Genomic DNA, 14,106 nt, shown 5'->3' with positions numbered 1-14,106 from the left:
AGAACAGAAGAGCATGAAAAGTCTCCAGCAGCATCATACGTGTCAAAACGATTTGGCAGCAAACACAACCGTCAGGCCATTAGAAACAGCAGCTGCAATTGTTGTCCATAAAAAGAATCAGCAAAAAAAAAATGTTTTGGCCTGGTATCTCAAAGACAGCAGAAAAGAGATGGGTGAGCCTCAAGGGCATTCCAGAAGTGAGGTGCCACCCCCAAGAAAGCCCCGCCTCATGTCTCATCATCACATGCCTCAACTGTGCAGGCTGGGCATACGGAGCAAGGCTCCCCCCTCTGTGGAGCCGGGGGAGGGGGGGAGAGATCTTAACTCACAGGCTGAGCAACATGGGAGGAGGCTGGACTTCAGATCACAAATACCAGTAACCCCCCTAATTAAAAAGATCATATCATACAAAACTAACAGCTGGAACTGCTTAGATGTGGGTGGAGACTTTGATTCTGTTCTCTCACACAGAATTTGCCTTCTGATACTGAATACTGGGATCTAAAGCTTAGAGTAGTGCAACTTGGGTTATTCTTGGCTAACCACCACCTACAGCAGAGAGTCCTGGAACGATGGACTCTCCAGAGCCATCGAGGTGATCGCACCTAGGCGCCCTCTGCGCCCCCGCCTGAAGCCGTCGCCCTGGTTTAACCAGGAGCTGCGGCAATTAAAGCGGGGACTCAGACGACTGGAGAGGCAATGGCGGCGTACTCGAGACGAAGTGACCCGAACATCTTATAGAGAGAGTTTGAAGGCCTATGAGATGGCAATCAAATCCGCAAAGAAAGCATACTTTGCGGCCGAGATTGCGTCTGCAACTTCGCGCCCGGCACAACTGTTCGATATAATTCAAGGATTTACAACGCTGCCGCAAGGCAGACCAAATTCTATTGAATTGGAAATAGGCTGTGAGGCTTTTATGAAATTTTTTGCAAATAAAATCACGTCACTCCGCCTCGACCTCCCTGCCAGTTTTGAGACAGTTAGCGAAACCGAGGCCCCGAGCCTGTCTTCGGATTATATTCTGGATGGTTTTAGCCCCCTCAGCCTGGAGGAAGTTGACAGGATTCTCTTATCTGCTCGCCCAACGACTTGTAAATTGGACCCATGCCCCTCCTGGCTTATTAAATCTTGCCAGAGGGACGTCAGATATCCTGTACGGGATATCATAAATAGATCCCTGACGGAAGGGCACTTTCCAACGCTGCTTAAAGAGGCAGTGGTCCGTCCCCTCCTAAAAAAACATCTTTAGACCCGGCCCAATTGGCACACTACCGGCCGGTTTCAAATTTGCCCTTTTTGGGCAAACTTATTGAGAGGGCAGTGGCGATGCAGTTACAGACTTTCCTGGAGGACGCTTCCGTCCTTGACCCATTTCAGTCCGGCTTTTGCCCGGGCCATGGGACGGAGACGGTGTTGGTTGCCCTGGTAGATGACCTTCAATGGCATCTGGATCGGGGTGGCTCGGCAGTGTTGATGTTGTTGGACCTATCGGCTGCGTTCGATACGGTCGACCATCGGTTACTGACTTGCCGCCTTGCCGACGCGGGGATTCAGGGGTCGGCCTTACAGTGGCTTTCCTCTTTCCTTGAAGGTTGGGGACAAAGGGTTGCGATGGGGGGGGAGCTATCCTGGAGGCGCACACTCGACTGTGGTGTGCCCCAGGGGGCAGTTCTCTCCCCGATGTTATTCAACATCTATATGCGACCCCTTGCCCAGATCACCCGAAGGTATGGGCTGGGATGTCACCAGTACGCTGATGACACCCAGCTCTATCTGCTTATGGACGACCGACCGGTCTGCGCCCCGGAAAATCTGGATCGGGCATTACAGGCCGTGGCTGAGTGGCTCAGACTGAGTGGACTGAGGCTAAATCCTGCGAAGACAGAGGTCCTTTGCTTGGGTCGTCGGGGACCAGGGGGGTGGGGAATCCCTCTGCCAGTTTTTGACGGTGCGCTGCTAATGGTGGCAGACAGGGTCAAGAGCCTGGGGGTACTATTGGAGCCTTCCTTAAAGATGGAGGCTCAGATAGCAGCCACTGCCAAGTCCGCGTTTTTTCATCTTAGGCGGGCAAGGCAGTTGGCTCCCTTCCTGGATCGCGACGACCTAGCAACAGTGATCCATGCTATGGTCACCTCGAGGTTGGGCTACTGCAATGCCCTCTACATGGGGCTGCCCCTGTGCCGAACTCGGAAATTGCAGCTGGTGCAGAATGCCGCGGCCCGGCTGTTATTGGGCCTCCCAAGATGGGGGCACATTCGGCCGGGTCTTCGGACTCTGCACTGGCTTCCAGTAATATACCGAGTTCGGTACAAGGTGCTGGTCATCGCCTTTAAAGCCCTATATGGCCTGGGACCTGCCTACCTGAAGAACCGTCTCTCCCCACATGTTCCCCAGAGAGTACTGAGATCGGGAACCCAAAATCTTCTCGCTATCCCTGGGCCAAAAGAAGCCCGCCTAAAATCTACTAGGGACAGGGCCTTCTCTGTTATGGCCCCTACATGGTGGAATCAGCTGCCGGAGGAGGTGAGGGCCCTGCGGGACCTTGTTCAGTTCCGCAGGGCCTGTAAGACAACCCTCTTCCAGCTAGCTTACACCTAACTGATATGAGAAACTAAATGTAGCTTTATCAGACTCCTGTTATACATACTGTTGTAATGTTTAATGTTTTTAAGGTTTTAAATGTTTTAAATGCTTATATATTTAAATGCTAGTTTAATTTTATGTTTGACTATCTGTTGTGAGCCGCCCTGAGCCACTTTCGTGGGAAGAGCGGGATATACATCATAAATAAATAAAATAAAAAATAAAAGAGACTAAACCTGAGCTCTGACAGTTTGCTCTTAAATGCAAGGGAATGGGGTACAAATACCCACTTAGCTCCAAGTGAGTGGCAGCTTCTCTCTTGGCTCATGAGGTCACACTGGCAAGCCTTAAAACCCAGAAAGCAAGCAGAAATAAACCCCCCTCCCCTCCCTCCCAAGCGGCTGTTGGTGGGCCAGATGGGGGAGGAGGGGGTGAGATGAAGGGTGCGGATGGCTGCCAGGGAAGCCAGCAGAGGTCCTGCAGGTTTTCTTTAGGCCAGCCAGTTGCCTTTCCTCTGCCAAGCAGGGCAGCTGGCTTTTAAAATATGGGCCCCCTGCAACATCCAAGGAGTGAGTGAAACCCAACATTGTGCCTCTTCCTCCCCTAATGCAGACAGAAACGCCACGAGCCCCCTGTGCGAGCCAGGAACAAACTATTTCCCTGCTGGGAAGCAAGAGGGTGCTTTACATGGTCTTTCAGACCAGTGTCCATGCAGTTACAGAGGCTGAAGGGGGTCACACACCAAGCCACTGGGGCACAGATTTCCCAGGGCATGTGCGACACTCAGACCTAGTTCGGACTCCTCCTTTCAGCCCTCAGGAGCTGGAATGATCTAGATTTGGGGGGGAGAGCAGCTGGGTTGGTCTGAGGCAGTGGAACAAAGTCTGAATCAGGCAGGTGCCTTTCAGACAAAATAAAAATAAAAATGTTATTCTGGGTATAAGTTCTTCTAGCTGCCACAAAAGCTCTTGTGCTGCGAGAGAGTCTGACATGGGTGACACCTATCAATGCAGAGCAGACAACTTAGCAACAGCTTCCTGGCCCTGACAAATGTCCTCCAGACCTCAGGCATCGTGTGCCAGGCCAGCCCAATGCCACCTGATGGGCAAGTAGAGGAAGAGCTCCCACGCCCAGGAAGCCTCGGAAGACACAGCCTTTGGGGAGGGGGAGGAGACTGCTGTCCTCAGTGCATGGCACGGATCCTGGCTCCTCCTTCCCATGATTAACAGAAAACAAACCTTTTATGTACATTTGCTCAGCCTATACAGGTCAGAGAATGTAGCCATGACTGACACAGATGTTTTATTCCTTTTTCAGTGCAGGGTAAACGCAGACTAAAGAGAGACTCAGACAGAAAGTGCCTGCTGAAGCCACACTCCAGAATTTCCTCCACAGGGACCCGTAGTGAGACTAAAACATGTCTGTGCAGGGAGCTGCCCAGCCTCTGAGCCACGCCACCCCTCCAGGCTGCCAACCAGCAAACAGCACACGGCAGCAGCAAGGCAGCGGGCAGAGGGGCAACCTGTGAGTGACAGAAGAAACCAGGGAGGCTCAGAAGCTGCCTGGGGAGACAACAGGAAGGAAGAGCAGCAAAGGCAGCCAGACGCCCTGAAGGCCCACCAAGCCCGGCAAAGGGGGAAGAAGCCAGAAGACTCTTCTCAGACAGAAGATCCCCCTGCCAAGCAGCTTCCATGGAAACTGTGACACAACTGGCCTGATTTGACTTTCAGCCTCCTCCTGGGCTTATGCCCCTTCATGGAGGGTGCTGTTCCACTTCCTGACACTAGGGCCCGCTGCCACCACTTGCTCAGTTTAGGGGTCTGGCCTGAGAGGGACGGGACTCCCCCTCCCCAGTTCTGAGGCCTGGCCTCCAAGTCCTCTGCTACCCGCCACCACCTGCTTACCACAGAGGCCAAAGCCCTTCTTCAGGAGACCCCTAGAGGGTTGGCACCCCTTTCAATGGCGTGGCTTCCCCCTTCCCAAAGCAGCATGGTCTAAGGCAGCTGGGGAACTATGCAGCACAGACATTTACTACCAGCAGTCAAAATAGTTACATGCTTATTGAAAACAAAAAAGGTTTCAAGCATACTTTTGGCAATCAGGAGGACAAGTTGGTTGTTCTAAGGAGACGGCAGCATTTTTCCTGCCTCCAGCCAGTCCAGCCACATGGTCAATATGGCCACAAGCTGCGGACCAGAGCGTAGCAGCCTGCTTCTTCCAAGCCCAGCTCCACTTTGGGGCAAGCACTTTCCATGAGCCTCTGACTCTGCCCACTGTACGTCACTCTCCACCCTTTTTACTTGGCCTGCCTGGGCTCAGTCTTTTTTTCCTGCTGCCTCTCCAGGAACTCTCCTTTTTGGGAGGCATTCTGGGAAACCTCCAGCTCATTTCTGGAGATCCTCTTTGGGGCTGGGGCCTCCCACTGAAGGGGAGGAAGGGAATAAGATGGCTCGTCTATTATCTCTTTAGCCAGCTCTATTAGCCTCTCTTAAGAGGCAGCTCTTTCCTCCCCCCACTCCCACCCCTCCTGCTTGTCTCTGAGCGCAGCAGAGACAGAAACTTTCCAAGGCTGCTTGCCACCCTTACAGGAGGCCTTTCTCCCCAAAAACCAGCACATGAGGCTGTGCCAGCAGGGAAGGGGCCACTGCTGTAGTCCCTGTGGGTCCCAAGTGCAGACCCAAGCCAGACTGAGCTCCTTCTGTGGGGAACTGGGTAAGGCCCTCATGGATCACAGAATTGGGACCTTTGCCACATTTGGATCTTGCCCTTTTGCTGCAGAGCTCCAGAAGGGAGGGGGGAGCAGTGAGAGAGCACCTTGCCCAGCCCCTCCTCCTCCCAGGGGGCTCCCTTTACTCCAATGCAAGCGTGTGGGAAAGCTCTCAAGAGAAGGGCCTCACCTGTCACCAGTCAGCGCACTGCCCCTCCCCTCCACTTCTCTCCTGCCTGGAGAGAAGCCCCTGACCTAACAAGCTTTTCTGCAGAGATGCCAGGAAGGCCAACCGAAAGGCCTCACCTGGCACAGCAGCAAAGGCAGCAAGTGAGCTGAGTGTCCTTCTCTCAGGGAAAAAAGAATCCCCACCTCTTGCATTCAGGCCACGGCTTCCTCTGCCTGGGCTGAGCACCCAGTTTTTGGGAACCCACCCCAAGGGATTCCACCCATTTCTAGGTTTCCCCATCCTAAACATACTCATGTCCCAAACCTGCCTTGAATCCTTCTTTCTGGAGAGGCCGCAGGTCAAGCGGAAGGCAGAGGGCAGACTGCCCCGTCCTGCCCTGCCAAGGTCTTGCCCACGTCAGCACCACCTGCTTGCCAACACCTCCTCCTTGCAAGCGCTTCCCCCTTCCCTGGCTGCACAACCGCAAGGGTTAAAAAGAAAAGGATCTGCTGCCATTTATGTCTGTCAAAATTTAAAGGTGCTGCCATAATATCTAGCAAAGCTGTGAAGTAAAGAATAAAAAGGGGCAGCAAGTTGCCACAGGCACCGTCATGGCCACACCCCCAAGAGCCCATGACGGCAGAGCAGAGCAGGGGTGGAAAGGAAGGAGACGAGACGTCTGGGGAAAATGCACAGAGACGCCCTCCTGGGGAAGCCCCATCTGCCCTGAGGGAGCACCTCTTGCACCCGCAGCAGCCAAAGAAGAGGCGCCAGAGCCTTCACTGTGCAAAAGCACCCAAAACAAAACAGCACCAGAGTTGCTACCGGAAAAAGGTTTTATTTATGCTTCTTATCTCCTCAGGCTCATAAGAGAGTTCAAGGGTGCAATTAGGACCTCTGTGAGGAACGACTTCATCTCCTTTGTCTTCTGGGCCCCTCAGACACCCCTCCACCCCCGCCTTGAAGTCAAGAAATCTCCCTGAAGCCACAACAAAGACAGAGGGGCTCCCGTTTCTTCCCACCCTTCCTCCAGAAAGCTCCGAACGAGCCCACGAAGCTCTCTTTCCGATGTTATTCTCACAACAACTGGCCCCCGCCAATTCCTTTTTAAGGGCTGGGGCCAGAAACATGGTTCTCTTCTGGTCTCAGCCAGGCACTCTCAAAACCACCCTGCCCAACCCCTCCTGCCCCCGCCCCGGGCTGCTGCCCCATGCCTGCTTTTGGAGCAGACTCTTCTCAGCCTCCATAAGAGATGAAAGCCACCCCCATGGCCCTGCTGGAGAAGCCAAGCCCTGCCCGGGGACCACGATGAAAGTGGGGAGGGTCTCCAGAAGACCCACAGCAGTTTCCTGGAGGGGAGGGGAGGCACTCACAGGTGATGAAGTAGTCCTGATGTCTTTTGAATTCCAAGCCCATGTAGTTGGGGCTGAATTCCTGGAACTTGATGGTGAAGCGGATTTCCTGCTCCGGCTTGTTGCAGGTCACAAGCACGTTGGGGTCCATGATGGTGCTGCAGGAGTCTGCCTGCCCTCGCCTCACCAGGTACAGCTTGTAGTACTCGTAAGGCCGAGAAGGCTCTGCTTTGGGGCACATGATGTCCAACTTGTCCCCGATTTCCGGATAGATCACAAGCCCCCTTCCGGGCAAGAACCTGGGAGAGGAGAAAGGGGGCAATTAGGGCAATATTAAAGGACCCCAGCACCACCATCTTCACCCAGGCAGGATCCACACAAGCTCCTGACATGGAGTAGGTCCAAGCTGAGGGGGGGGGGGGGGAAGCAGCTGCTCTCCTGGGAGACCAACGGCTCATCCTCTCAGCAGCACCAGCTACTTGGTTCCAAACACCACCGCTGACTGGCAGGAATCAGAGGTGCACATTTAGATCCACCAATGTCAAGGTCCCTGGTACTGTTTTCTACCCCTGCATCAGCCAAGGAAATTCTGGAGGCCTCTTTCCAGAAGGCCAGAGAGCAGACTGCCCCATGGTGGCCAGATGCCCTGCTCTGCCGCCCCCCTCCCCAGCTGTTCCAACGTGTTGCTTGCCTACCTCTGTATCCTGCTGGGAGGGGAGGCCTTCTCAGTGTGCCCAAAGCAACCCCTCAGGGACACTCCCTCCCCATCTCACCACATCCCCTCTCTCTACTCCAGTGACTCCCACCCGGGCGGGACCAGAGTTGTAATCGCTCTGGCCTGGGTGAGGCAAGATGGACTTCCTCCAGGCCGGGCACACCAGAAGAGGGTGGTCTGCAGAGGGCCATGTTCTGGAGGAGCCCTGCTGGGGGAGGGGGGGGGGCTAGAAGCCTAAGATAACAAGTAAATATCACCTTGGCCCAGAAAAACCAGATAAGAGACGGGGCGATAACTGACCCACACTATTCTACTGTCGTTTTCAAGAAGTGGGTGGACTGCTGTTTCTGAGTGCCTGAGGAAAGGCACCCTGAGTCAATAATTAAATGACAGTGGATTAATGCAGTACTTCTGTGATTTAAGTAGCCTGGATGGACACAGATCCAAAGGACTAGCAGTGGCCATCACCCATCCTGTAAATACCCAACACAGCAAAAATTACCCATAAATGGACCAATTGATGCATAAGACGCATGTGCTGACTATACCACAACTGCCACCCAAATCGGAACAACTCCCTGCAACAGAGCTGAGAATTCAAAGGTTCCAACTTAGACGTCAACAGGTCACAAACCAGCCCACAGCAGGGTAGCAGAGCAGCAAGGCTTCTGTCCCCACCACAAGAGCGGAGGAGGGGGGGGCACCCACCCTGCTACATCCCAAGATGGAGTTATTGACTTCATTTATCATTTACTTAATGAATTCCTTTCCTTTCCTTTCTCCCCAACTGTTACTCAAAGCAGCTGAAATTTCCTCTCCTCCATTTTGTCCTCACAAAACCCAGGAGGTGGATCAGGCTGAGAGAGAGGGCCTGGCCCAGAGGAGGGATTCAAACCTGAGCCTTCCAAGTTGTAGTTGTGACAGTCTATGCACTACACCACCCTGGCTTTCTCTGTGGCCTCCCATGGTGAGATCCTGCCACATCCTCAACAGAGCTGTCACCAGGGATCCTAAAATACCCAAGAATATTAAAGGAGCCACCAATCTGTGTGGGTGGACTATTTATCTCCTCCACACACAGCCTGTGGAGGGGACTGGCCCTAGATTCACCCATGCCTAGAGGAGGGAACAGTCACAGGCTGATCCTCCAGCCCTTCCCCAAAGATTCAGGCTGAGCAGAAAATTATGCCTTATTTATGCCACACCCTGAGAGAGACTTCTGGCAGCCAAAGAAGCTACAGAATCCTGAGTCATCCCCGCCCACCATCAATGCTGACATCTCCCAGGAAAACCAGCTACCAGGCCCCAGAACACCTCTGTCAACTAAAACAGGCTGCCAGCAGGTAACAAGCTGGCTAGTGAACAAGTGGAAGAAGAACTCCCCGTCTATCCCTGGAGTCCAACAGAAGGAGCAGACACAAGCACCACTTTAAACAAAAAAACAGCAATGACCATACACAATTAATCTGTTCTGTTCAGTCAACAGCTGCCACTATTCAAATTCCTCTTTCACCTAAAAGATTAGGAACATTCTTGGGAGCACAAGTAATTACAAACCCAGGAAGCTGACGTGGTTGCCCCTAAATCTAGATATTATTAGCCACGTGTGGCCCCCATTGAAATCAGTAGGCTGAGGCCACAGCAGGGCTGCTGGGTCCCCTCGCTGGGAGGCATTCTGAGGTGGGTGTCACCCAGAAGAGACGACATCGCACTGGGGGCATCGTGCAGGGGGACATTCTGGGTTTTGGACAAAAACCAGACTTAAATCAGACTTAAACCATAGAGTCTGCTCCCAAACCGGAGCATCCCGACATGATGACGTCACTTCCAGGTGATGTCACTGTGTCAGGGAGGTTGTACAGCAACATCCCTGTTTAGGAGGAGGAGGAGGCTGGCAGCCCTAGAGGCTAAATCAGTGACTCGGGAAGCTTGGGGCATTCCTCAGGTTTGCAGAAGAATCTGGAAGTTAAAAAAACACCAACACGAGGGTTTAAATTCCCTGAAAAGCAAAGCAGCATCTCCTGCACAAGCACAGAGTAGACACTGGCCTCAGGCAGGTGGGCAGCAGCTGCGCAACCCAGGCCTTGGCACTGAGCTCAGTTGCCCTGGCCATGCCACCCGGGACCTGCACGAGGCCTGCCAGTGGCCACAGTGGGCATCCCCCCCCCCCGATGGGCAGGAGTTGTGCAGAGCCCGCCAGCAGCAGAGGTGCAGGCCTGGGAGTCACACTGGGCCCTGGCCTGGAGAGGAGGGGGGGGGCTGCACTTGTGAGGTTACACTTTGCTCACTTCAAGGAAGGGATCCCCCCGTGCTGCCATGCTTGCGTTCCTGCTCTGTTGATATTCCGAGCAGGGAGAAAAGGGGGTGGGAGATGGGATGGCATCTGACCCAGAAATGAACAAAAAAAACTTCTGGGTTAATCTCTAAGAACCCTTTGCATTCTCTATGATTTTTAACCACAAGATCTGGGGGGATTCCTAGAGCATTGTCAAGAAGGGACATCACTTCCGGGTCAGGCGCAGCCTTCCCCAGACACTGTGGGCAGAGCCCTGGCAACTCTACCCAAGCAAAAGAAGGTTGGCGAGGTGATGGCAACTGGGTGGCCTCCACATCTCAGGGGTCCAATGCTTGGAAAAAGCTGAAGGGGACATTCTCTGAAGAACCACCATGGAGTGGTTTCCTGTGCAATCATCAGCAAAAGGTAAGAGAGCAGGAAGGAACCTACTCCTTTCCTGGAAAACGCACAAAAGGAGAGTGCCACTTTCTTTTGGGTAGGAGACTACAACCAGGGGTGTCAAACTCACTTGTTAGGAGGGCCAGATCTGACACAAATGGGATTTTGTGGGATCAGGCCATGTGTGTCATAAAATTTAACGCCAGGTACCGGAGATATAAATTATAAAGGACACAGACAAGTACAATTAAAGATATTTTTAACTTAAAATACAAACATTCTTAAAACTGTTGCAATATTTTGTTTAAAATGGAAAGGTGGGGGGATAGTGGGATTTTGCAATGCGATTTCTAAAATAAAACATCAAGAAAAAGCACAAATTAAAATTATAAAATGCTCTGAGCCTGGGAGAACAATGAAATGGCATTGCAAAGCTTCTCCCCCCTCCCAGGTCTACTTAGATTGGCAATGGCCCTCCAGTATAATATCCCCCTTTGGCTGTGGGTTCACAGGTTAGAGTACTCACTAGCCGCCAGTTCTCAAGTCCATTCAGCTGACTCAAAGCATCAACCCTTTGTTTGCAAGGACACAACTCCAGGAAGTCTGAGCTTCAGCTGTACAGGAACATTAAAAATTAAACTGATCTCCACTTCATTGAAACACACTGCAGCACAGACAAAACTGCAAGGAAAATGTGGAATGGATATTTCACCAAGGTTCCTGGGCTCTATCTATCTGGGCACAGAGACATTAATGGAAAATCCATTCCACATTTTCCTTACAGCTTTGTCTGTGCTGCAGCCTGCAAAGACAAGGCAGAAAAGACAGCGAACTTTCTCAGCCTCTGAGTTTCAAAGGGTGAGGACAGGAGAGGGGAAGGGGGGAGAAAAGAGCCTGGGGGGACCTGAGTAAAGCCCTGGGTGGGATGGACATTTGCCCCCCCCCCCGGACTAGACCATGAAGTCTCTGGTTAGAGACCTAGAATATTTTGGAATTACATTCTGCACTCGTGCAGAACTTGTGTAGGACTGCATCAATACCATCAATAACATAAGGTCTCCACAGGAAGCGGCAGGTACAAGGTAAAGCTGAATTAATCCAAGGCCAATCCTGGACTGTAAGAATCAGTATACACCACTGGCCTATGCATGCCCAGGACAATGACATAGTACGACTCCAAAACTAATGAGTCAGTAAAAAGTCTGGCAGTAAATATAAATAATTCAGTCCGAAGTTTTCTTGCTACTGTTTGGAGCTTGTGAACAAAAGTTGCTTCCATGTGATCTAAGGCCTGCAAAATCATCATTGACTGAATGTTCTTGGAGGTGCATTCAAGAGCTGAGTCACCACATGGGACAAGCCCTGCAGAAGTATTTAATCTTAACGCATCCTTTCCCCAGAGACACACCGAGAAGGAAGGGAACCTATTCGTGGAGGAGCCAAGGGGAACAAGTGGGTGGGGAAACCAGCATGAGGGCATCGGGGGATCTTCTTTCTTTGGACATAAATTTGGTTTACGAAAGCAAGAGTTTAAACTAGCAAATATTTATAATTTAAACATTAAGCCGATTACAATTTGGCCCAAATACATATTACCACCTGCTCTTTGTTTTCATTCAGAACAAGAACATAAGAACATAAGAGAAGCCATGTTAGATCAGGCCAATGGCCCATCCAGTCCAACACTCTGTGTCACACAGTGGCAAAAAATTTTATATATACACATCTCTCTCTCTCTCGGCTTGGCTTCGCAAACGAAGATTTAAGAAGGGTGCAATAGCCCACGTTTGCTGCAGGCTCGCTGGTGGCTGACAAGACCAATGTGGGACAGGCAGGTCCGGCCACAGCGGCTGCAGGGAAAAGTCTGATTTGGGGTTGGTGCTGTAGCAGTGCGATTCTTCCTCAATCTCCTTTTGTCCTCAAGGCCAGCTATGCGTGCGTTCTCAAAGGAAGAGACAGCCTGGTGGATGGTGTGCCTCCATGCTTTGCGATCTGAGGCTAGGTCAGACCACTGGTGATGGTTGATGTGACAGGTGCTAAGGGATTTCTTCAAGGAGTCCTTGTACCTCTTCTTTGGTGCCCCTCTATTTCGATGGCCGGTGGAGAGTTCGCCATACAGGGCAATCTTGGGAAGGCGGTGGTTTTCCATCCTAGAAATATGCCCTGCCCAGCGCAGCTGCGTCTTCAACAGCAGTGCCTCGATGCTGGTAACCTCCGCCCTCTTGAGGACTTCAGTGTTGGTCACAAAGTCACTCCAGTGGATGTTGAGGATGGTGCGAAGGCAGCGCTGATGAAAGCGCTCAAGGAGTCGCAGGTGATGACGGTATAAAACCCACGATTCGGAGCCGTAGATGAGGGTTGTCATCACAACCGCTTTGTAAACATTGATCTTTGTGCCTTTTTTCAGATGCTTGTTGCTCCACACTCTTTTGTGCAGTCGGCCAAAGGCACGGTTTGCCTTTGCCAGCCTGTTGTCAATCTCCTTGTCGATCTTGGCATCTGAGGAGATGATGCACCCCAGGTAGCTGAACTGCTGGACGGTCTTCAGAACTGATTCACCCACAGTGATGCAGGGAGGGTGATAATCTTCCTGGGGTGCAGGCTGGTGGAGAACTTCTGTCTTCTTCAGACTAACTTCTAGGCCAAATAGCTTGGCAGCCTCTGCAAAGCAGGACGTCATATGCTGCAGAGCTGATGCCGAGTGGGAGACGAGTGCAGCATCATCAGCAAACAGTAGCTCTCGGATGAGTTTTTCCATTGTCTTGGAGTGTGCCTTTAGTCGCCTCAGGTTGAACAGGCTGCCATCGGTGCGATAGCGGATGTATACACCATCGTCATCATCTAGATCTACTGCGGCTCTTTGAAGCATCATGCTAAAGAAGATCGTAAAGAGAGTTGGCGCGAGAACGCAGCCTTGCTTTACACCTGTGCCTATTGGGAAGGGCTCCGAGAGGTCGTTGCAGTGTCTGACTTGGCCTCGCTGGTCTTCGTGTAGCTGGATGATCATGCTGAGGAACCTTGGGGGACATCCTAAACGTTCCAAGATTTGCCACAGGCCTTTCCTGCTAATGGTATCGAAAGCTTTGGTAAGGTCGACAAAAGTCACATACAGAGCCTTGTTCTGTTCCCTGCATTTCTCTTGGAGCTGCCTGAGAACAAATACCATGTCGGTGGTGCTCCTGTTAGCTCTGAAGCCGCACTGGCTCTCTGGGAGGAGTTCTTCTGCAATGGTGGGCACCAGTCTGTTCAGGAGTATTCTGGCAAGGATTTTGCCTGCGATGGAGAGCAGGGTTATCCCCCGGTAGTTGGAGCAGTCTGACTTTTCCCCTTTGTTCTTGTATAGGGTGATGATGATTGCATCGCGAAAGTCCTGTGGTAATTTGCCTTGTTCCCAGCAGGTGACAAGTACTTTGTGAAGTGAGCTATGTAGTACTGTGCCCCCATGCTTCCAGATCTCTGGTGGAATTCCATCAACTCCCGCTGCCTTGCCACTTTTCAGTTGCTTGATGGCTTTAACAGTCTCTTCTAGGGTGGGGATCTCATCCAACTCTGTTTTCACCGGTTGAAGTGGGGTGAGGTGGATTGCTGAATCTTGAACTACGCGGTTGGCACTGAAGAGAACCTGAAAATACTCCGACCACCGGTTCAGTATGGATGCCTTGTCTGTGAGGAGCACTTGGCCGTCTGCACTATGCAAGGGACTCTGAGCCTGATATGATGGACCATATACTGCCTTCAGGGCTTCGTAGAACCCTCTTAAATCACCAGTGTCTGCACACAGCTGGGTTCTCTCTGCAAGCTTGGTCCACCACTCGTTCTGAATGTCTCGAAGCTTGCGCTGGAGGTTGCTACATGCAGCGCGAAAGGTTGCTTTTTTCCCAGGACAGGAGGGCTGAGCAAGAT

At 52.0% G+C, this 14,106-nt stretch overlaps 1 protein-coding gene across 1 annotated transcript in view; it reads right to left on the bottom strand.

Moving 5' to 3' along the window:
- The window catches only part of LOC132579648 (ephrin-B1-like), a 121,213-nt gene that overhangs the window by 36,077 nt on the left and 71,030 nt on the right, over positions 1 to 14,106 (bottom strand). Inside the window, exon 2 of the mRNA XM_060250177.1 lies at positions 6,836 to 7,113. Within this exon, the coding sequence (XP_060106160.1) occupies positions 6,836 to 7,113 (278 nt within the window). The remainder of the gene's footprint in view (positions 1 to 6,835; positions 7,114 to 14,106) is intronic.

Source organism: Heteronotia binoei, chromosome 11 (assembly GCF_032191835.1).
Source record: "Heteronotia binoei isolate CCM8104 ecotype False Entrance Well chromosome 11, APGP_CSIRO_Hbin_v1, whole genome shotgun sequence".
NCBI classification, from domain to species: Eukaryota; Metazoa; Chordata; class Lepidosauria; order Squamata; family Gekkonidae; genus Heteronotia; species Heteronotia binoei.
Note: the sequence above shows the minus strand (reverse complement) of the source record. Positions and strands in the feature narration are given on the sequence as shown.